We start from the raw sequence: 24,362 nt of genomic DNA, 5'->3' as shown, positions 1-24,362 counted from the left end.
GAAAGTATGTACTTTTAAAAATGTGTTCCTAACTTTTTATCAAGAAATTCAAAAAATTCCTGAAGATATAGCCTATTATTCAAAGCAGTGCGAAGATCAGAATCGGAACGCTCACCGCTCTCGCTTGTTAGTAAACGAATAAATGCGTAAGAACCTGCAACGGCACGTACTGGCACTTTGAATGCGAGAGAGGCCGATAACCGACCTAATACATTTAGGTGATGAAAAGTAGGTGATGACAACTGCCTAAAACAAATGAATGCTATATGTGTCATAGCGGACAAAGAACGATCGAAATCAGTATCGTTAATCGACTGTGAAAGTATGATGAGCGCTTATAACATTTCAATAAAGTCTCTGTTTTTTTTTGTCTTGTTAATTGCATGTTAGTCGGCAGTGAAGAAAATACATCACGTCTACTACTCGAAAATTGTGTCAATAGTGTAGATTCCTTCTGCTACATTTGTGGCAGCTTTACTGTTCCTATTCAAAGGACAAATATCACTGATTTCGTTAAGAAAGTGTACTTTGCATACTTTGACGTAAAAATTGCAGATCAGGACAAGTCATGGGCTCCAAATAAAGTGTGTAAGTCACGTGTAGAAAATTTATGACAGTGGAGCAAGGGAAAACGATTTGGCATGAACTGAAAAATCACGTAGATGATTGCTATTTTTGTTTAGTTCAGACTTCTGGTTATAAGAAGAAGAATAAGAAAAAAATTGTGTATCCAAATCTCGACTCAGCAATCGGCCAGTTGCTCATTCCAATGAAATAGCTGTGCCAATTTATAAAGGACGTTTATTAACAAGCGAGAGCGCTCCGATTCTGATCTGCGCACCGCTTTGAATAATAGGCTATATCTTCGGGAATTTTTCGAATTTCTTGATAAAAAGTTAGGAACACATTTTTAAAAGTACATACTTTCAGAAAATAATATTAAAAAATCGAGTTTTTTGATCCTCTAAATAGTACTGCCTCCTTAAAACTATCAAAAACTTACAAATTAGCAAAAAGAAAATGCCAACGAGGAAAAACCTGACGTGATAGAGAAAAATGGGTTTGATATTTGAAATCGGCGCACTCAAATTAGTAAAAAACAAGTCTCATATAAAAGTCAGCAAAAATTGTGTTGGCCAGTGATAATCAGTTCACAGTCTGGGAGAAAATATTCAATTGTTTGCTGATAATAAATGGCAACATTAATAATCAGTGGGATAGCATTCTCTCTCTCTCTGGATTTTCCTGATAAGCAGGTGTTTCTGAAATTTCTGTTATTTCACCTACCTTTTTCCTCATATCCATAAATGACTTTTTTTCACTGACCTGAAATAAGCAAAACCAGTTATAGTTATGCTGATGACAGCATTTTCCACTCTCCTACATATGACAAATCTTGCAGTGCTCAAGCATGTCAAGCTTCAAGATCTTCTATAACCAGTTCCCTAAGCATTGATCTCCATACGATCCTTCAATGGGATTACAACAACCTCATCACTTTAAATGCTTCCAAAACACAAATTCGTCTTTTCTCACAAAAAGATGTTATTACCTCTTCCCTTTCTTTTGTGATAACTCAGCTGCCAAGACCATACCTCTGTTCTTGGACTGACACTTACTTTGAGCCTTTCTTCACCATTTCTATAACATCCTCAGCCTCAAAAATCTAAGCATCCTTTTTCATTCAATGTTATTTTTGCCTATCCAGCTACTACATTATATAAATCCCAAATATGCCCAACCATGGAATACTGTTCCCATATTTGGTGTCATGCACCAAAACGTCTCTAAAAGTTCTTGTTGTCCAGAAAAGAATAGTTCAGTTAATTTATGACTCTCTTGGTACGAGATTACATATGGTCAATTTCTGCATCATATCTGGTCCACGGATATTTCTATAGATGTTCAGTAGAAATGACACCCATTATTCCTCCTAAACTTACAAGCATGAAGAAATGATGCAAGATGCATGCTTTTGACTCATTCAAAATCAGTTTCAGATGTGTTAATAATTTGTCTGCAATTATTTTGAGCTTTAGTATAAACAGAAAAGAAAGATGAAGATATTAGTGCACACCAGTTGCATTATGCTTGATTCTTCTTTATTACCTTGGCAAACTTCTTGACTTAAGGGAAAATAATTTAAAGTATAATGAGGAACTATTTCCATATCAATAAGAATTATTTCAGTCATGCATTCAAGCGTCAAGGTTGAGAAGACTGAAAACAATAATCCAATCAAGGAAGTGGTACAGAAATCACAAGCTTGTCCCATTGGCATTCTTATAAGATCAGACAACACTACGATAAAAGTGGGTTGAGTGAGTTTTGTACAAAATCAACACCAGATTATGGTCTGAAATTGTCTGAAGGAAAAACAACAACATCAGCAGTATACTTAGGAGCACTAGTGAAGAGGAGATCTGGAGAGTGGTTAGAGTTATCTGTATTTTAGTAGGCATGTAAACGATTTGTATGAAATCACTGGTGACAGCAAATGCTACAGCATCTCTACCTGCTAAATCGATGTAGTTGGAAAAGAAAAGTCAATTGGAACTGTGAATGTATAACTAGTGCTTGAAGCAGAAATTTAAGTTTTTGTTACAATAAGTAGGTTTGCTCTTGCAGATTGGAAATGAACATCACTGATGATGGAACTAAAAACATGTATATTTATGAAGTGACTCTAAAAGGCTTCAGGAAGTTTACCTGTTTCCACTTGTAACCTATTTCTCTTTGCTTGACATTTCATGATTTGAGTTTAAGTTGAAATTAGAATGACATAGAATATACAGTAATGCATAATTTACTAATTAACAGAAGAGACATTAATGCAAAATGAATAGTACTAAGGGATAACCTGCATAATTTTATATTTAAATTTATCCTGAGGAGAAAATTTCATTGATACACGATAAGCAAGCTGGTTGAATAATAAGTTCTTAAAGAAATATGTTATAAGAAGAAAAAAAAAACTATAAAAAAGGGTATCAATCCGATAAATCAGTTATGTATTAAATTTGATTTATAAGCAACAACTAGTATTAACTATTAATTAAAGATTGTAAAACAAAATCTGAATTACAACCTAAAACTGGAATACTAAGATTAATCTAAAAGCACTTTTATAGATATGTAAAATGGAGTGAAAATAAACAGAAATGAATTAATCATATTTGTAGATTTAGGGACTCAAAAACACACGTGTTGAACAGATTATTTTATTTAATTACAAATAAAATAAAACTTGACGTTTCGACCTCTATATCGAGGTCATCATCGGAAGAATACAACTGTATACAGAACCAAGCTACATGCTCATGCTTTCTATATCAGTAAACTAAATCCACGTAGTTAATAAATCTTTTTTCTAGCCTAACCTCTAGTGATAGAAAGGAAAAACAAAAATAAATAAATAAAAAAATATAAAAAAAATATATATATATATATTATAAATAGATAAATGCAACTACAATAAACTGTTAGAGTCCTATGTATTAATATTCTGGATAGTTACAAAATGATTTCTTTCAGTTGCTATTGAATGATCTAAACACGTCACCAGGTTGTCTTCTTGTAGTGAGAATTTTTCTAATGCTAGTTTAGGATGTTATACAGGTTGTAGATGGGTCCTCCACATTCTTGAAATGGTGAGGCCATCATTTTTGTTGAGATTTGGGTTGTGTTTGAGCATTTCACAAGACTTTAAATTTTCTCTCAAACCAGGTTTTGGTGCGGTGTAGGGACTTGGTATTTTTCCACTCAATTCTATGGTATGTTTGGAGTGCATGGTCAGAAAGGCCTGTTTTACCGAAGTGGAGGTATTTAATGTGTCGTTTGTGTTCGTCTTGTCTGATTGGGATAGTTCGCCCTGTTTCCCCTATGTATGGTATGTTACATGTACAGTGTATTTTGTATACCCCTGGGTGTGCTAGGTGTGGAAGAGGATCTTTAGAGGAACTGAGTAGGTGTCTTAGCTTATTTGGGGGTTTAAAGGTGGTTTTAATGTTGTATTTGCGAAGTGTTCTGTCTATTTTTTCAGAAATGCCTCTAACATAAGGAATGGCAATGGCATTCTTGAAATCTTTTTTGTTCTTACTGGTATCTTTATGGAGGATCTTGTGAATAGTTTTTTTATTGTATCCATTTTTGATAAATGTTTGGGTGATGATTTTGTATTCTTGGTTTAGAGCCTGTTCATTCGAACAAATAGTTAAGGCTCTGTGTTTAAGGGTGCTTATGACACCTAATTTTTGTGTTGGGTGGTGGTAAGAATTTTTGTGTATGTATTGGCCTGTGTGTGTAGGTTTGCGGTAAACTGAGAAGGAGAGACAGTCAGAGGGAAGACGTGTGACAAGTGTGTCTAGGAAAGGAAGAGAGTCGTTTTTTTCCATTTCAATGGTGAATTGGATACGTTTGTGTTGTTTGTTTAGGTGGCTAAGGAATGTATTTAGAGCTTCGTGGCCGTGGGGCCAAATGGCGAAAATATCGTCGACGTATCTGAGCCAAATTTTGGGCTTTAGACATGCTGTCTCTAGAGCACGTTGCTCAAAGTCTTCCATATAAAAGTTAGCTATTGGGGGAGAAAGTGGTGAGCCCATGGCTGTACCTTCTTTTTGAAGGTAAAAATTGTTTTGCCATACGAAATATCCGGAGCGGAGTACGTGGGCAAAAAGGGCCGTGATGTCATGTGGAAATATGTTCTGTAGTAGCAAGATCGTGTCATTGATTGGGACATTGGTGAAAAGGGAAGTTATGTCAAAGCTGACTAATAAATCTTGGTCGGTGAGTGTAATGTTTTTGATTTTACTGATGAAATGTGTATTTTTTATGTAGGAAGGGGACTGACCTACCAATTCCTTGAGTGTGGCAGCTAATTTTTTTGCTAAGAGATAATTTGGGCTGTCAATTCCTTCAACAATCGGGTGAAGTGGTGTGCCAGGTTTGTGTATTTTTGGCAGGCCATAAATTCTGGGCGCACGGGCATACTGAGGTATTAATTTTTTTGTCGTTTCTTCGGGCCATGTGTGGACGGATTTGATTAATTCAGTTGTTTTCTTTTTGTTACGTTTTGTGGGGTTGTAGTTAACCTTTTGGTAGGTGTTATGGTCCGATATTAACTGGTTCATTTTTTCAATGTATGTCGTACGGTCTAACAGGATGGTGGAATTGCCTTTATCGGCTTTCGTTATTATAATATCCTGGTTATTTTTTAAGGATTTAAGGGCTAGATTTTCGGTTTTGTTTATGTTGGTGTTTAGTTTTTTGTTAGAATTTAGTATACACGATGTTTCCATTCGTATTTTATCAGCCAGAATGGTGGGGAGGGATCGTAAACCTCTCTCGATATGATATACGATATCAAGCTTGTTTACTGACCTCGGAGCAATGGCGTAGTTCAAACCTTTCTTTAGCAGCGAGAGTTCACCTTCGGTGAGAATGTGGTTTGATAGGTTGATAACTGAGCATTGATCCGATGGTGGTTGGTGGCTCCTAACATTGTTTGTGGGCGATTGGTTGCTCCTTATGAAGTCGGTTTGTGGTTGGCTGTTCCTTTCGTAATGGCATCTTGATGATCTTCTGCTTTTCTGTTGTTGTAGGGCTTGAAATTTCATTATTAGTTTTTCTTTATTTTTCAGTAGTGAGTGCTTGGCCGAGTCGTCAGTGATTCTATCTAGAATCTCCCAAATTTCTGGAATAACGTAGTCAGATAATTCAAATTTAAGTTGTAGAACTTTGTTTTGGGTGGATGCTAGATTTTTACGTGCCTCGTGGATTTGTTCTCGTAACAAGGCTTTTTCCAAACGGGCATAAATACGGAGCGCTTTGGTTGATTTAAACTTCTTCTTTAGTTTAATGCAGTTAGGAATTATGTTGCTGTCTCTACATCTTTTCAAAAAGGCTAGTCGATTCGTTAATAAAGAAATACGTATCTTCAGCTTACCGTAGAGGCTGCACTGCTTGTGGGTCACATCTCCATGGATTATGATGATGCTTTCTTTTAGGGTTACACGGTGATCAGCACTCATATTTGTAGATTTAGGGACTCAAAAACACACGTGTTGAACAGATTATTTTATTAATTACAAATAAAATAAAACTTGACGTTTCGACCTCTATATCGAGGTCATCATCGGAAGAATACAACTGTATACAGAACCAAGCTATATGCTCATGCTTTCTATATCAGTAAACTAAATCCACGTAGTTAATAAATCTTTTTTCTAGCCTGACCTCTAGTGATAGAAAGCCTGAAATTTCTAGCCTGACCCCTAGTGATACAATAAAAAAACTATTCACAAGATCCTCCATAAAGATACCAGTAAGAACAAAAAAGATTTCAAGAATGCCATTGCCATTCCTTATGTTAGAGGCATTTCTGAAAAAATAGACAGAACACTTCGCAAATACAACATTAAAACCACCTTTAAACCCCCAAATAAGCTAAGACACCTACTCAGTTCCTCTAAAGATCCTCTTCCACACCTAGCACACCCAGGGATATACAAAATACACTGCACATGTAACATACCATACATAGGGGAAACAGGGCGAACTATCCCAATCAGAGAAGACGAACACAAACGACACATTAAATACCTCCACTTCGGTAAAACAGGCCTTTCTGACCATGCACTCCAAACATACCATAGAATTGAGTGGAAAAATACCAAGTCCCTACACCGCACCAAAACCTGGTTTGAGAGAAAATTTAAAGTCTTGTGAAATGCTCAAACACAACCCAAATCTCAACAAAAATGATGGCCTCACCATTTCAAGAATGTGGAGGACCCATCTACAACCTGTATAACATCCTAAACTAGCATTAGAAAAATTCTCACTACAAGAAGACAACCTGGTACCTGGTGAAGTGTTTAGATCATTCAATAGCAACTGAAAGAAATCATTTTGTAACTATCCAGAATATTAATACATAGGACTCTAACAGTTTATTGTAGTTGCATTTATCTATTTATAATATATATATATATATATTTTTTCTTTTCTTTATTTATTTTTGTTTTTCCTTTCTATCACTAGAGGTCAGGCTAGAAAAAAGATTTATTAACTACTACGTGGATTTAGTTTACTGATATAGAAAGCATGAGCATGTAGCTTGGTTCTGTATACAGTTGTATTCTTCCGATGATGACCTCGATATAGAGGTCGAAACGTCAAGTTTTATTTTATTTGTAATTAATAAAATAATCTGTTCAACACGTGTGTTTTTGAGTCCCTAAATCTACAAATATGAGTGCTGATCACCATGTAACCCTAAAAGAAAGAAATGAATTAAGAATAACCAACTCATCTGGCACAATATTCATTACCATGGCAATTTCTCTCATGATCTCTTTACTAAAAGTGCAACCATTAAAGAAACCATACTTGGCAAGTGAATTCAAAAATATCCTGGATATAATTCCTAATTAATTTTTCAGTTTCTTTGTCTCCAACTCTAAGACGACTTAACTTAAGAAGACTGATGCTGATCTCTAACTTGGTACGATGATCATCCACCCTTACAAATTGGATAACCCTTGCCATTTTACATGTGCTTTTCATATTAATTATAAAAGTGCTTTTCATATTAATCTTAGCTGGCTATAATCCAATTTTGATCACCTTCACTTGATTAAAGATTGTAAAGCAAAATTTGGATTACAACCAGCTAAGATTAATATGAAAATCACTTTTATAGACATGTAAAATGGCAAGGGTTATCCAATTTGGAAGGGTGGATGATCATTGTATCAAGTTAGAGATCAGCATCAGTCTTCTTAAGTTAAGTCGTCTTAGAGTTGGAGACAAAGAAACTGAAAAATTAATTAGGAATTATATCCAGGATATTTTTGAAATCACTTGCCAAGTATGGTTTCATTAATGGTTGCACTTTTAGTAAAGAGATCATGAGAGAAATTGCCATGGTAATGAATATTGTGTGATTTATTTGCATGTATAGTATTCCACACAATGTGCTTTTATGTGGAATGCTTTGATAATGTTCCACATAGGAGCACTAATTAAATTGTACAAAACTGTTTGATACTCCTTCATATCTATTCATTTTCCATGTCAAAACCATATGGTCACTCTCTCCAACTGGGAGCAGATACGCTATCTCAGTTATAATCAGATCTGATGCTATGACCAAATTGAAAACTCTTGAACTTTGCGTTCCTTCTTCATGTTGCTAAGACATTTGTCTCTCGTGAATTCCAAAAATTACATTCTCTTATTATGGAATGCAGTTTCACTTCCTAATTTATACTGCTGTAGTTAAAACCTCCCATAACAATCATTCTTCTTGCACTTGCCAAACTCAACTGCCTAAACATCTCCTGCTCTTCACCCCTATGTTCCCTGGCTTGTAGCAACACCCCACTCAATATCCTGTCCATCTCTGTCTCACACCATATGCTTTCAAAACCCTTAGTGCCATTGCTCTCAAAATTCTCCACTCTGAGAGGACCTAAGTCATCACTTATCATAAGCAGTACTCCACCACTGCGTTTTCCCTTCCTATCCTGTCAAAAAATGCCACACTCTGCTACTTCTATTCCTGCTAGTATATCATCTTCCATCAACCATGTCTCAGAGATTCCAATAATCTTTGCACAGGCTGATGCTATCAGTGCCACCAATTCATCTGCTTTATTCCGGATTCTCCTGGCATTAGTATAAAGAATCAATACCCATCAGGAAAACTAATTTTTTTACTTTGCAAGTAACCTCAAGTGAAAATTCCTATGATTATACAGTATTTATTTTCATTAAAATTAATGGACCTAAATACTAGGTATGCTTCTAATATGCAGAAGCCCTTGCAAGCTACACACTTCATCCAACTGCCAATTCTAAGCAGATCAAATAAACAACAAATTATTATATAAAAGATCCAAGTACCAAAAATAATCCTGGATATTTCATATTATTTCCTAATATGAAAGGTGACACAGTACAAGTCTTTGCTATGTTATTTCTCAGATAGTTAAATTTGAAATTAATCTACAAATAAGGCAAAGAAACTCACATCCACCAATCCATACTTTGGTGTATGTACACTAATCATAGCTGATCCATCCAGATAGAAGAGTATTTTGTAACTTGGATTGTCAGCTACTCCCAACTCTTTCATCTTTACTTCTATCCATTTCATGCTTGTAGCAGCTTCAGAAACATTAAAAAAAAAAAGGTAATTAAAAAGGATCATATATGTGTAAAAGAAAACAATAAACTATATATATATATACACATATATAAACTGCTTTCTGAACAATTAGAATGTACATCTTGAAGCTCAAAATATGTGAGAGGTTGGTTGGTTTGGAATTTCTATAACACAACTGTTGCAATTTGTTTGAACCATTAAAAATAAATAAATAAAAATAAAAAATAAAACAAAGACATATCAAAACAGTTTTATTCTGTAACAGCAATGTTACAAATGAATAATCAAATGGATTACTCATTCTTCAGAAAAACTCTCTTTCTGATGTCATCCTTTCAGGCCTGTTTTGTTAAGCAGCTGTAGGTAAATAATATGGGCAAATCTGCTGATTTGCTCATATTATTATAAATATCTTTACTGGGCAATGAAATTCACAACAGTTAATACTTAACTCTAATTTGGACAATATATCACCAAACTGCAACTAATGAACAAGTACAACAAAACAACCTAAGAAGACGAGTCATATCAGAATTAGCAATGAAACACTATGTATAACCTATGTTATATATAGCATTACATAACTGAATGGAAATCTCTACTACTAAATATTTATTAGAAGATATGAAAGTTTGTTGAATAAGGCAAAAGATGCAGAGCAAAAAGAGTCAAGATTGTAAGCCTTTGCCAACATATAACCAATAAGTGAATTGAGACGGAGAGCTGTGATCGCTAATGATTCAATGAACAGAACACAGAAGAAATGGCATACATTATGGTGATGAAAGATAGTAGAAAGGATCTGAATTTGCAAGATGGCTTACACTTAAATGGATTTAGTGTGAAGTGCTTGGAGAAAGTGTTGCTCAGTTGAAAGAGTAAATATAAATAGTTGGGAAAACTAGGTAGGACAGGATTGCAAATTCATAAACCATTCAACTATGAATGGTTTATGAATCAACGTAGCCTGCTCATTTGAACCAGTCAGAATTTGAAAAGTACTTGAATACACATCACCCGGATAGTCAACTATCATGCATCATGATTACTAATGCCAGAAACATCAGGAATAAAGACAATGAAATTTATGGCTTTTTAACCACTTTAGCCTTAACTCTTAATAAATTGACTCAATACAATACACTTAATGAGCACTCTTTTCTTTTGCCATTATTAGCTTTGTTCATTTCTCCAAATTTACCCAATATATTTTTGTATGTCTGACAATCATTTCCTACTCTGCTATTTAGATCCCCAACAAGGACCAACTTTTCCTTTTTCATTGTGTCAGTTGCTTTCTCTAAAGCCTCAAAAAATTCCTCTACTTCTACCTTAGTAGAACATTCTGTGGACCATAGGCACAAATAAGTCTCATCAATAAGTTCAGTTCCCCATTGTGATATTTATCCACATCACTCTACCTGAGACTGCCTGCCATTCAAGAAGATTAGCCTCGTATTTAGTGTTGAATACTAAATTGGCTACTCCTTCTTTTCCTTGATTGTCATTGCCTGAATATAACATTTTGTATTTATTACTTCGGAAGATCTCACCAGTTTTTGCCTTTGTTTCAGTCACCTCTATTATGTCGATCTGGTACTTATCTAATTCCTCAGCTTGCTCCATTTCTTTTCCATTCATGCTTCTTATGTTAATAGTACAGATCCTGAACTCTGGTGATGCTGAGTTGGGGTGGGTTTTAGGATTTGTTCCAGTAGCTGACTTTCCGCTGTTTGCCCTGGTTCCCTGGCAAAAACAACGGAGGCCTTGTTTAATCAGGTAACACCCCAGCTGGCATGAAATTCTGTCATGTTGTACCATCATTTTTTTATTTGGTTTAAGCCAATAAGAATACAATTTGGTCGGTTAAATCCCAAATTGCCAGCCCATCCTTGTTCATTAAGTATCTAGGTAGATACCTAACAGGGTGCACCACGAGAAGGTGAGGACTGGACATTAGGTCAGAAGCCCTGATCAGTTCTCCACATTCTTTTAAAGGTTATGTGGAGGTCTCCTCTCTGTTATACAACTTTGACCATTAAGCACCCCAAGTCCATCCATTTATTCCTAATACTCCTTACAGTCAGTGGCGAGCTATAAGGGGCTTGCCTGAGTCCTTTGTTAAATTTTTCTCAAATTTGCGAGTCCCTTGTTGACTTTTTTTATTTTTTCAAAAAAAAAAAAATAAATAAATAAATAATTTTTTGAACTATATTAAGCAACAAACTCATACGGTAACCTAACAAAGTGATTTTATTAAATAAAATATTATAGTTACTGCTACTACCATTTTACAAATAAGAATTCACTTTTGGTAATCACACATAAATAAATAGGACTATAAAATAATGCCCCTTGATTGGTACTGTTGATTATACTTGAAGTATAAAAACAAAAGAGAAATATAACGCATTTCAATATTATTGTGTTTAGATAATATTTATTTATTATTATTATTACATAACACTTCCAGGGAGTCCAAAGACTCATCAAGGGAGGGCACCTACTCCACAACTCTCCGTCTCCACCAACCGCAACTACCTTCATCATCTACACCAACGCCATCTACCACCTCTAGTATATTCACAGACAATCACAAACATCCATGCCCACGGCAGGATTCGAACCCGCAGCCTTTTGGCTGGAGAGCGGATACGCTAACCACTCGGCCAACCAGGCCATAGATTGTTTGTCATAAAAACTTCTAGCGCAAACAAAACAAATTTATTTTGTTTATAAAAAATGCGGACTATTGCATATGTGCAATTATAAAAGATTTTATTCTTATTATATTTTGATAGTAAAAAAATGTTTTTCTTATGTAAGATAAATAAATACAGATGATTGTGTGCAAATATTTCATGTCCAGATCATGAAATATTTGTTTAAAAATGATAGCCTTTACAGGTTGATGGTCCTCCTCATACTTTTTGATTAAGGATTAGTACACAAGCTGTATTAATAAAAGTTTTCGTGTGAAATATGGCTTTTTTTGCTCAACGATGAGAGCCCTTTATTAAAATTTCCATAGCTCACCACTGCTTACAGTGGTATTTAAACATAACAGATTGCTCCTGGTCAGCTTTTCCTTCTATAATTCTGCTAATGTACCTCAAGACTCTGCTGCTTCCACAAAGCCACCTGTGCTGTCCTATGTTTCAAGTATCACCCTTTCACCTCAACTACTATAATAGCTTATATTCAAAGCTCCCAATACCTCATTTCCCTTTCAGTATCTGAACAAACATTGTTTTCTCAACAGCAATCTATACAGTTTCCTACTTCCAGTCTTTCAAATATAGAATATTTCCATTAAATAACTCTCTCTATCAAGACATTTATCTCATTTATGTGAAAAAGATACAGTACAACAATAACATAATTATAAAAATATTTATCCATAGAGCATAAGAAACTACTAGTTTCTTATGCTCTATGGAGTACTCTGTCAAAAATGTAGTTATTTCTCAATTTGAAATCACAGAGTAACAGAATAACTCGTAAAATATAAACTAATCTTAATGAAAAACTTAAAATTACAGTTCACATTGTGTCTGGATATCCCATGCACCACTGCATCCTGTTGTGTATTGTTTACTTGTGTTGTGTAATGTGATGTAAGCAAATCAAAGTTTAAGATAAAGCCTTGATTTTTATTGTACTGTGTTGGACATCGCATCACTTTGGAGTCATCTTTAAACTCACAAACACAATATTAAATTTAATAAATGTCACTCTTCTTAGTTTTTACTTCATGTTTTTCCTTTGTTATGTAATAAAACAGGCTTGATTTGTGATTAGCATCCTTAATATGTTCTTTCATGTGCATCTTTCCTGAACATGCCATTTATCCAATTTAATATATGCTACATACTGAATGTTGTATGTCGAATTTCAGAGCTTTATTTGAAAGTTTAAAGAAGCTTCTGAAATGACACTATGTCCAACAGAGTGAAATAAAAGTCAAGGCTTTATACTAAGCTAAATTTGGTCAGCCTACGTCATGAATGCAATAAGTAGGACAGTGGCTTCCCACCTGGCAATGGAATTCATCTCCCACTTAATGACGATCACAAGAACTCCATACCCATGATGGGATTTGAACTTGCAGTCTGTTGGTTAGAGAGCGGATATGCTAACCACTTGATCAACCATGCTGGCATGGCTATGATGGACATTACATAACACAAATAAATGCTGTAACATGTGTGACAGCTGAACATGATATGAGCTATCATTTTAACAAACAATACCATTAATGTTAGTTTATGTTTTATGAATCATTCCACCACTATATATTTTAAAATTAAGAAAGAACTCTATATCATAGAATATAAAAAACTAATTAATAAAGAGTAAATTTTTTAAAACTTTTTATAATTATATTGTGGTTATATCAGCTACTATTTTATGTGAATAACAAAAACTGCAGAAGCTTGATTATTATTTTTTTTTTTATGTCACTCCCACTTATGAAAGGTTATAAACATATAGTATAGTAGTAATCTACCATTTATCTGACCATTCAATTATTCAAATGGAACGTTATCATAACTGAAAGGTCGTATAATTGAAGTACTATTATATGGTGCTATACCAGAAGTCAGTTGACATGCAAGGGTTGGTTAATTGAAGGGTCATTGTTTTGAAAGCCGGATAAATGGTAAGTTAGTGTATACATTAAATAGATTTTTTCCATTTTTTTATTTATTAATTTTATACTTTTCTGTATTTTTGTTCAGTTTTTACATATTTCAAAAATCCTACTCTAGAGACCAAATGTGGAATTTTTTCAAGTCATCCCACCCACAGCAAGCAATCAAATTCTCCCACTTAAAGAAAATCACAAACATCCATACCCACAACAAGATTTAAATGGACAACTTGTTGGTTGGAGAGCAGATGCACTAATCAGTCAGCAAACCTAATAATAATTTCAGCTGATGAGCTGTTTTCATGATTGTCGTATAACTTAAAATAAATAAATCATTATATTTATAATATAATTACAGATTCAGAAGAGGTTGTTCAGTTAATGAGTGTCCATTTCGTTAAAAGCTCTCAACTTGGTGAACGCAACATTGAGCTCACTGTTACCTCTTTACTAAATGAAGAAATGCAAGTGTGTGAGGCTGAGGTATTAGAGCTGTTGCACAAACTGAACAAGAATTCAGCAACAGGGACTGATGGAATATCAGCATGTGTGCTAAAAGAGTGTTCAGTAGAACTGGCCATTCCTTTGACCAGGATGTTTAATATGAGTCTCAGAACAGAGAAGATTCTGCAGGAATGGAAGGAATGTATGGTAATTCCATTGCACAAGGGTGGTGCAAAGACCAATGTATCCAACTATCGACCAATTAGTATCCCAGGAGTGGTGGTGAATATTTTGGAAAATTGGTTAGGGCCCGCATTCAGAAATGGGTTGACAGTGAATCTCTGCTCTGCAATGAACAACATGGGTTTACAAAGGGAAGGTCATGTTTTAGCAACTTACTCACATTCTATAATAATGTTACCATTGAACTAGACAAAGGGAATGGATATGCCATGATACTTTTGTATTTTGCTAAGGCTTTTGACAGAATATAGCATGGAAGACTGTTGCATAAATAGTAGAAAATGGGTTTGGGTTATACAATATTAGCATGGATAAGAGGATGGCTGACTGACAGATATGAAAAAGTGGTATACGGGGGATCTGAGTCTGCAAGGTTTAAGGAATCCAAAGCATTGTCGTCTTGGCTGCACATCCCCTGAGACACTTCGCAAGTGCGGCAGTAGGCGACCTCCTAGGGGCGATTCCTGGACACCTTCGGGTGACTGGCTGGCCTGCTACGCTATTCCTCCCTTCCAGGGTTAAGTTTCCTAGCTTGCAATAACTCATCAGATGAAGGCTCCGACTCTTATAGGCCTGAGCCAGGAAACTTGTCGAGTGTGAATCCAGATGTCTGTTTCTTGTTTGGAGGTGATCCTGCCACCCATCCCAGTGGCGTCCTCAGGAAGAAAGTTAAAAGAAAGCTCTGCAAGGCCTGTCATCAACCCATTTATTCAAATTCTCATGATGCTTGTTCCGGTGGTCAAGGAGTTCCCAAGCTCAGACACTTCATATGTCAGGTCTGCGAATGTGCATTCTCCACTGTCAAGTCAGCCTTGGCATGCATTGCACCTCAAAACATCCAGCCGAAGCCAACTCTGCAATAAGATCCTCACCGCTCATGAGATCGAGTTGATGGCGCGAGGGATAACGAAAATCAATGAGGCTTTATTTAAGGTGTTCCCATTAAGATCCTTGGATGCCATCAAGTGTCAATGACGGAAAGCCAGTTACAAAGCCTTAGTTCAAGAATTGGCAGCCCATCCGCCACAGGTAGGGACAGGTAATATCCATATATCTCCTGTCCCTGCCTCTCCATCTTCCAGCCACATCCTACTGTTGAAGAAGAGGCTTTGATTCTCAGACTGACATCGTCTCAAGATGATCCTCCTCTTCCGGAATATACCCATCAAATTCTTAAATCTCTCATCTAGACTCACCTTCTGGGAATGGATATCACAGATCAGTTGAATAACTACCTCCATGCTGAATTCTCTGAACATTTCATGCATCGTCAACATCAGCCTACGTCTCATTCTACAATGTTTTTCTACAATCTATTTCACTAAAAATTGTGCATAAATAGCTGAAATGTTTTACTTGTTCTATAGGGTCTACATCCAGGATGCTGTTGATACTTTCAATGTTTCTGCCAATTTTCATTGTCTTTGTAATGCTAATTTTCATACCAAAATTATTACAGCAGTTATTCAATTTGGTCAGGGAATTCTGCAGACTTGTCTTGGATTTATTTAGGAGTATATCATCATCTGCATAAGGTAAAGATCTGAGACCAACATCTCCAATCTTCATATCAGGTTTAATACCACTTTCCTTCATACTGTGATCCATATAGATTATTATTATTACAGGAAACTCCAAGGAGTCCTTAGACTCATCGAGGGAGGTCCTAAATATCATGTCCATCACAACTATTTGACATTCACACAGTATCTATAATACTTTGCCTTGAACTCATTCACTGTCATAACATCCACAACAGACTCAGGCAGCTTATTCCACTCATTCACCACTCTAACACCCTTACTAACCACACTCTTGCCCAGCTTCCATGGATGTCCCCTAGTCCTCCCACCACCAGTCCTGTTCTCAAAAATATCATCTGAATTAATCCTATAGAAATCCTTCAGCATTTGAATGTCTCAATCATATCTCCTCTTTTCCGCCTATCAACCAGTTTCTGCAACCCAAAAATCTTCAACCTGTTTTCATAAGGTTCATTCCATAGACCTGCTATCATCTTGGTCACTCGCCTCTGGATCCTCTCAACCTCCTCCCCATCAAGAAGAAACCTAGGTGACCAGATCTGGGCACAGTAGTCGAGATGGGATCTTATCGAGGCTCGATGCAGAGGAACAATAACTTGCTTATCTCTGCTCGTCAAAGTATTCTTCAGCATCCAAGTGATTTGATGAGCTGATTTAGCCACTTTTGCAATGGGCCCCCCTAAACTTCAACTGCTTATCCACCAACACTCCCAAGTCCCTGGCCTCATCAATCTCCTGGAGTACAGTTCCACCAATGTGATAAACTGCTGCTAATCTTTTCACCCCAAAATGCATAACCTTACATTTTGCCACATTAAACTGACATCCATTCTCCTTAGCCCAGACCTCCAATCTATCCAAATCATCCTGAAATCATCCTGCAAAATTGACATCTTCTGCATTCACTATTGCCCTACCCAACTTTGCATCATCAGCAAACAAATGAACCGTTCCTCTGAGTTCCTTCCCTATATCGTTAATAAACAAATTAAACAGCAGTGATCCAAGAACAGAACCTTGCGACACATCACTAGTCACAGGCCATCTTTTGGACTCCACTCCTGAGTAAACTACTCTCTGGTATCTCTCCATAAACCACCCTCCTATCCATCTCACCAACCCTATATCCATTCCCATATGTTGCAGTTTACGGATAAGAATTCCATGTGGTATCCTGTCAAAGGCCTTAGCCAGGTCCAGCAGTATCACTGTAAACCTTTTACCCTTATCCAGTTCATCCGTCACTGTGTTATAAAACCTGAGCAAGTTAGTGAGGCATGATCTACCCTTCACAAAACCATGCTGTCCCCATACAGTATCTCATTTTCATCAATCCATTCCTGTATTTTTCCCTTCAGTACTTTCTCCAAGACCTTGACAATGACTCCTGATATGCTGATCAGTCGGTAATTTGCAACAGTAGTCTTGGATCCTCCTTTATGCAGTGGAACTATTTTCCCCTCTTTCCATCCCTTTGGGACTAAACCAAACCCAAGACTCAGATTAAACAATATGGTCAAGGGCACTGACAATTCTTTAGCTGCTTCACGTAGGACCCGTGCTGGTATACCATCCAATCCCACAGATGTATTCACATTAAGGCTGTGTAATAGACTATTCACCTCCACTTCATTCACTACAATTCCCATATAAACTAATGGTTCCTTCATTCCTTCAATGTCACCACCTGGATGATATACTCTTGCAAAGTGCTCACTCAATAATTCCACTATATTGACGGATTCAGTGAACTCCCTACCATCGGCATAAGATAAGATTATAAGATAAGACCTCACTTGGACAATTTCATGCAGGTCTGGTCTTCTGGCTTCCATTGTGATTCTGATAAAGTGGAGAGAGTGAAGGAGAGTGCTAAAAGTGATATCAGGATTGTGGAATATTGATTATGAAGCCAGATTGAGAATTTGTAGATTGCAGACACTAGTAAACAGGAGAAAGAGGGGTGATATGATTGAGACTTACAAATTTCTGAAAGAGTCATGTAGGATTTCAGTTGATGGAATTTTTCATTTTATGGAGGGAAAGGACAAGCTGAGAATGAATGCCACTAAGAAGGGATTGAGGGCTAGATTTTTCAATCATAAAGTGGTGCATGATGGGAATGGATTGCCATTAGTTATTGTGTGTGCAAGCAGTGTGAATGAATTCAAGAGCAAGTGTGATAGCTGGTGATGTAGTATGTGACCTCCCTTCATGAGACTCTAACTCCCTGGAGATCTCTCTTAATAATAGTAATAATAATAATATCTGGCATATTGTATATATGTGTAAGGTTAATATTGGGCTGAATGAATGCATTGGTTATAAAATTTGTTTATTGGAAATGATCATTGTAATTTAATGATCATTGGTTTTTTTTTGGGAAATAAGGAACTAGTGGAGAGCATTAACTTGGATTGATAAAGAGAAAATATTTTAGCACTTGAGTAGGGGGAAGAACAAGATGTCATCCATGGAAGTTGAGTAAAAGTGTGGTTAACAAAGTGAGAACTAAACTCTCGAACTAGAAATGAGTGGAATGGGTTGCAAGAGTTAGCCGTGAGTGTTTTATCTGTTAATGAGTCATGGAAAAGTACAATAGATATTGCACCGATAGTTTGAGTAATCCACAATGAGTATTCAGACTTCATGAATGTGCTCATGCAATAATAATATTTATGTGGAATGCAAAGGAACCAATGCATCTAATTTCTGAAATTTATCTTTATATCTGCATATGGATGATTGTAATAATAATTTAATCTAAACTTCTGATTCTGTGTATCAGGCCATTTAACTGGATCTTACAGTCCAAGAGTATTAACGCTGTGAATGTATTTTACAAGCCTGGGCACATTCACTCTCCACTGCCTGTGTACTGCTTACACTGGCACACCAAACATGCCAGATGACCCACTTTTTTGGGGGGGGATTCAGTTTGAGTCAATGAAGTCTTTGGGCCAAAACCTATTCACTGACTGCCTGTTTTTTCAGTTCCCTCTATTCCTTTTTATGTTATCTTTGCCACACACAGCTCTTTTCTTGTCTCTCTCTCTATTTGGTTTTTTCAAATGAAGGCGAGTTAGCCAATCTCATATGGGAGTAGCAGGGTTTTTTCTCCCGGAAACTCGGGTTTTTCATCCCGCATACTGACAAGTCAGCCTTGAGAATCCACACAATTTTACAGACAAAAACTACTAGTGGTTGTGGTGAGCAGTAGATGGCATTAGTGTAGAAGATTAGGGTAATGGCAGTTTGCTGTAGTTAGTAAATTATGTGGTGGAGACGGAGAGTTGTAAAGTAGGTGCTCTCCCTTGATGAGTCTTTGGACTCCTTTGATGTGTCACATAATAATAATAATAACATGTGGTTACCTCCTAATGACTTTTTTTTTTTAAATACTGTCTTCTCCCACCTCAATCATGTTGCTTTGATGAAGGAAGAGATTTATGAAATACAGAGTTGAGGTGGCCTTTGCTATAAGTACAAAATTTTATGAAGACTGGGTCACAAATTCAACATTATTTTTAGTCATAATTGGAACAAAATGTCTAATAAAATAAAAATTTTAATTGCTCAAAAATTTAGAGCAATTTAGAACTCCAACAAAACCGTAAACCATAAAATCAGAGTTATACTGGACAGGAACACACTCATAATGCAATGATAACATACATGTTATGAAATATACCTAAAATTGTCAAGCACAAAAAAATGTATACCCCCCCCACACCTCAGCTGTATAGTAACACTTCTTTTGATATATATATAAAATCTTATGTAAAAAATGAAAAGATTCACTGGTTCATCACAATTAACAAACATCACTCACAAGGACCATCTCCAAAAAAAACACACTAATACAGCAATCAATCAAATTCTCATAAAAAAAATTTGCTTATACCATATTTTGTTTAAAGGTCCACAATAAAATATCCTGCTGAGGGGGGCAGACAATATAAAGTTTATGAAATCTTTAAAACATATGCTAAATTACACTGAATGAAAGTGAAATACATCATATGTATTGTCAGGAGGTCACATACTACATCACCAGGAAAAATAATGACAACAGTTACAATTCTTCCTAACTTGAGGCTGCTGTTTTTATTTCTACTCCTCCCAACAAGTTTTATAGAATGAAAAGCAGTAATTGCAACAAAGCCTGCAAACATGGAAGTCTGTTTAAAATAATTTTTTCCGTGTTATCCCAAGCACACATTCTGAAACAGCTAAGGTTACATTGTAATTTTTTGATATTTTCTTTGCATACATTTTTCAAATCCAAATGTAAGTGAACAGCAATGCACAAGATATCCAGCCACACAATATCAGACTCATACCCAAATGGTTGCACTAATGATGAGCTAATACCTAAGTTACTCAGATACTGCCAAGTGCCCAGTCAGCAAAGATGAATGGCTTGTAGTATATACCAACTATTGAGTAAATATCAATAGCAACTATATAGTATCAAACATGAACCCGACATCAACATTCCTCGCTACGAATGCATGCAGGGTTGGGCCTGCAGATAACAGACAATATCTGATACCAGAAAATATAGAAAAACCTGAGTAATATACTCCTGTTTACCTATCACCTATGAAACTTTAAAAATGGCAGTTACATCAAAAATTCATGATAACTGAAATTTATACTTAAGACTTAAACAGTACAAGTAAATCCATCAGAAAAACTAAGAGAAATTAATAACTATTTACAATAAGTATAAATTATCCATTTTTCATCAACTAACATTTGTGGATTGATGTTTTTTAAAGTAGCAGCATATGGGACATCATTCATCAATGCCAAAGCATGAAACAGCTAAAAGACGTAATTCTTAATCATTTTTATCCTTTATATATAAAGGATATATATAAATATATTTATATATATATAGAGAGAGATATCTCCTATAACAGGACTAGAGTCAGCGCTCCCTCTAGCCATGTTCTCTTTTCAGTTAACTCAGACGAAGGCCACCAACACATTGTGAACTGGACTCAAACTTCTAACATCCATGTGTGCTATGATGAGCTCGAGGGAAAGATTGTCGAATCTAGAGAAATTTCTCTAGATTCTTCTCATATCAACAACAGCCTAAGTTTTAATTTCTCTGATGCACACGTTGCCTCTGTTCAGTATTGGCGCACTCGTGACAGCACGTAGTCTACGTTTGTTTTGAACTCAAGCTCGCGTTTTGTTTTCAAACATGCTACTGTCTTTTTTGTACTTGTTCTGTTATTACAATTTTAAGTCTCTGTAATTCTTTATATATTTCTTTGATTGTGATACCTGAAGATGTGGATCAATTCAATGAAACTAGTAAACTAGTAGTATCTTTTCAAATATACCATGTCATCCTTTTATCTTTCGGTATCAGTCATTAAAGCTTTTTAATAATATTCCAACCGAGTAAAAATGAATTCTGAAAAAAAAAAAAAAAAAAAAAAAAAAAATATATATATATATATATATATATATATGTGTGTGTGTGTGTATATATATATTCTTTCAGGCAGTCTGAAAGAATAATAAAAACTGACCAAACAAACAAGAAAAACAAGTTAAGGAGAAAATTATGTATTGAGACTCAATGATCAGGGAAGTACTTAACAAAAGTGTGACAAAATTATGTTTTCCAGATGCAAAAGTTCACGATACACCATCAGCCATACCATGCAGATGCAAAAAGGTTAGTCGAAGGAAATTATTGTTTTGGTTGGTGCAAATAATTTGAGAGGCGAGAAGTATTCTATGAGGGAGAATGTAAAGGAATTGTTAGAATACTTATTATTTTGTGCAACTTATTACCATTATTCATCTTGTGCTACCTCCAAAGTGCCTTCTTCAGATTTCATGCTCAATCCTTTCATTCATTGATCTGACACCTACCTTATTTATGATTTTTACTTTAAGAATACATTCACATATTGATGCTGTTAAGTATCTCTTTCTCAGTTTCCAAGCAGCATGTATTTCTTTTCTGCTCAACTACCCATTCATGCTATAGCTCCAAGTTTCTCATAATCTCTATCCTTGTAATTCCACATTTATCGTTTCCTCACAGAAATCTTCATGTAGCTAACCACAAGCCAGGTGATCACTTCATAATTATCCTCACCAACTGGAAGGAAGGAAGCACAAAGCCCCACTCACAATCACATCTTCTGATGAATTGATCAGATTTAAAACTTTCAATCCTCATGTACCCTCTACTAAATGTTCTAGATGTTGACTCTCAAGAACTTCATTTTTTTTTATTCTCACATTATCTCTTCATTCCAATCTATACTGCCATAATCAAAATCACTAACAATAATCATTCTTCCCTTGTTCATTAACCCAAGTTGCTTAGACATTTTTTAATCACCACTCTCTAGCTTCCCTGGTCAACAGCAACATCCAACTAAATAACTCTTCCTGTCAACCTTCATCTCACACCACACTGCCTCAAAACCATTGCCACTATTTCCCTCTTTCATGTCTATTTTATGTGGACATAAATATCCTGCTATCATTGGTAGCACTTGCCTCTCCCTTCTTGTCCTTTCTATGTTTGCAAAAAACATTGTACCCTTCCATTTCTTTCCAATCAGGATATCATCCTCATTCAACCATGTTTCACTAATCCTACAATTTTTGAGCAAATAAACTCAATCAGTAAAGCAATTTCACCTCCCTTAATTCTGATGCTCCTGGCATTTGTAAATAAATACAGCAGTTCACTTTTAGGTCTGTAACCAGTCCTACCCAAGCCACTTGCTGATTGTGATTTCTGCACCACACTTTTTTCCCTTGCCCAATCATCTTTATCTTCACTTACTTCATATATGTCTCCTCAATCTCAACTACCTGCCTCACATCCTGATTCATTCCATTTCTATGCTGATCATCCCCTACTCACATTCATAAATATCACGACAATTGCAAAATGTTATAGATGCTAGAACATTTTTCAACTGAAAGCTTACAAATGGAGGTAATAGTGCTGTGAAAATCATGATAACAGTGACAAAAACTGAAGATCTGAATATTCTGGATGTATGGGGTAATGACTACCCATACATAGTATTCCTCCATTTTCCTTATTCTTAAACCATGCGGTATCCTGACATCCAAGGCTACAAGATCATCTACAACTAGTATCATAAACACTGATTTACATGCTATTCTTCAATGGGATGATGAAAACCTTGTCAGGCTCAATGTCATCAAAACATAGTCTCGCCTTTTCTTGAGCAAAAAAAGATCCCTGCTCACCTACCCTTACCCCCAATAATACACAAATCACCAGAGAAAATAAGATCTCTTTGCTTGAACTGATGTTTACCTTCAGTCTTTCCTGTCATAAACACATCACATCAATAACCAGAGAGAAAGCTGGCTACCCAATTACAGAGGGTGGCAAGCAGACCAAAAGATGGCAATTTGTTTATAAATTACAAATCCTTGGCATTCTCTCTCTCTCTCTCATTCAAGAGCCTATTTTAATAGTCCAACCAACTCTTACCTACACATAAATCCAAAATCTGCATGTTTAGAATACTGCTCACATATTTGGGATAGTACACCTAAAACTTCTTAAAATCCTTGATGCCATCCAGAGGCAAGCAATTAGGCTCATAGGTGATCCCTCTCTTACAGATTCACCTCAGCCTCTATCTCACAGGGTACAGTGTTTCAGCACTATGTCTATTCTACAGATACTTCTATGGTCACTGCTTCAGTGAATTGGCAACCATCATTTCTCCACTTTCTGTTGCACCTGTTAATACAAGTTCAGAAGCTGCCCAGCATCCCTTTACTGTGCAAACTGTAAACACAACAAACCTGCTTCATTCATCCTCTTTTATCCTGTCTGCCTCTGTCCTCTGGAATATCCTTCCTCACGAAGTATTCCCAAACAACTACAATCTGCAACTCTTCAAAAAAAAAAAAAAAACACTTCTATCTCAGTCATCATCTGCACCCCATAACTGCACTGATATCCTCAACCTCAACATATGGAATCAGTATGTGTGTGTGTAATTCTGTACATTCCTTAAATGGATATATTGGGAATCTGAAGAGTATATGAAATTGCTGATATGGAAAATTAAGAGTTACGAGTAATATCATCATCTGAAATGAGCAGAAGTTTTATTTCATTTAACTTGCACTTTAGAGAGCTATTAATATAAAAAAAATAATGAAACTATGAAAAAATGCACAGTTTAGTTAAAAATGTGTCACCCTCAGTTTTAATTTGGCTGAATACGAAGCATATTTGAGGAAAATTTGTCATATCAGCTAATAA

At 35.8% G+C, this 24,362-nt stretch overlaps 1 protein-coding gene across 1 annotated transcript in view; it reads right to left on the bottom strand.

Annotated features, from left to right (window-relative positions):
• Positions 1 to 24,362, bottom strand: part of Ublcp1 (Ubiquitin-like domain-containing C-terminal domain phosphatase 1) — a 114,860-nt gene that overhangs the window by 43,458 nt on the left and 47,040 nt on the right. The window contains exon 4 of the mRNA XM_090414901.1: positions 9,035 to 9,171. Coding sequence (XP_090271027.1) covers positions 9,035 to 9,171 — 137 coding nt within the window. The remainder of the gene's footprint in view (positions 1 to 9,034; positions 9,172 to 24,362) is intronic.

The sequence above is a fragment of the Typopeltis vanoorti genome, chromosome 26 (assembly GCF_054136105.1).
Source record: "Typopeltis vanoorti isolate ZY-2024b chromosome 26, IOZ_Tvanoo_1.0, whole genome shotgun sequence".
Classification (NCBI taxonomy): Eukaryota; Metazoa; Arthropoda; class Arachnida; order Uropygi; family Thelyphonidae; genus Typopeltis; species Typopeltis vanoorti.
Note: the sequence above shows the minus strand (reverse complement) of the source record. Positions and strands in the feature narration are given on the sequence as shown.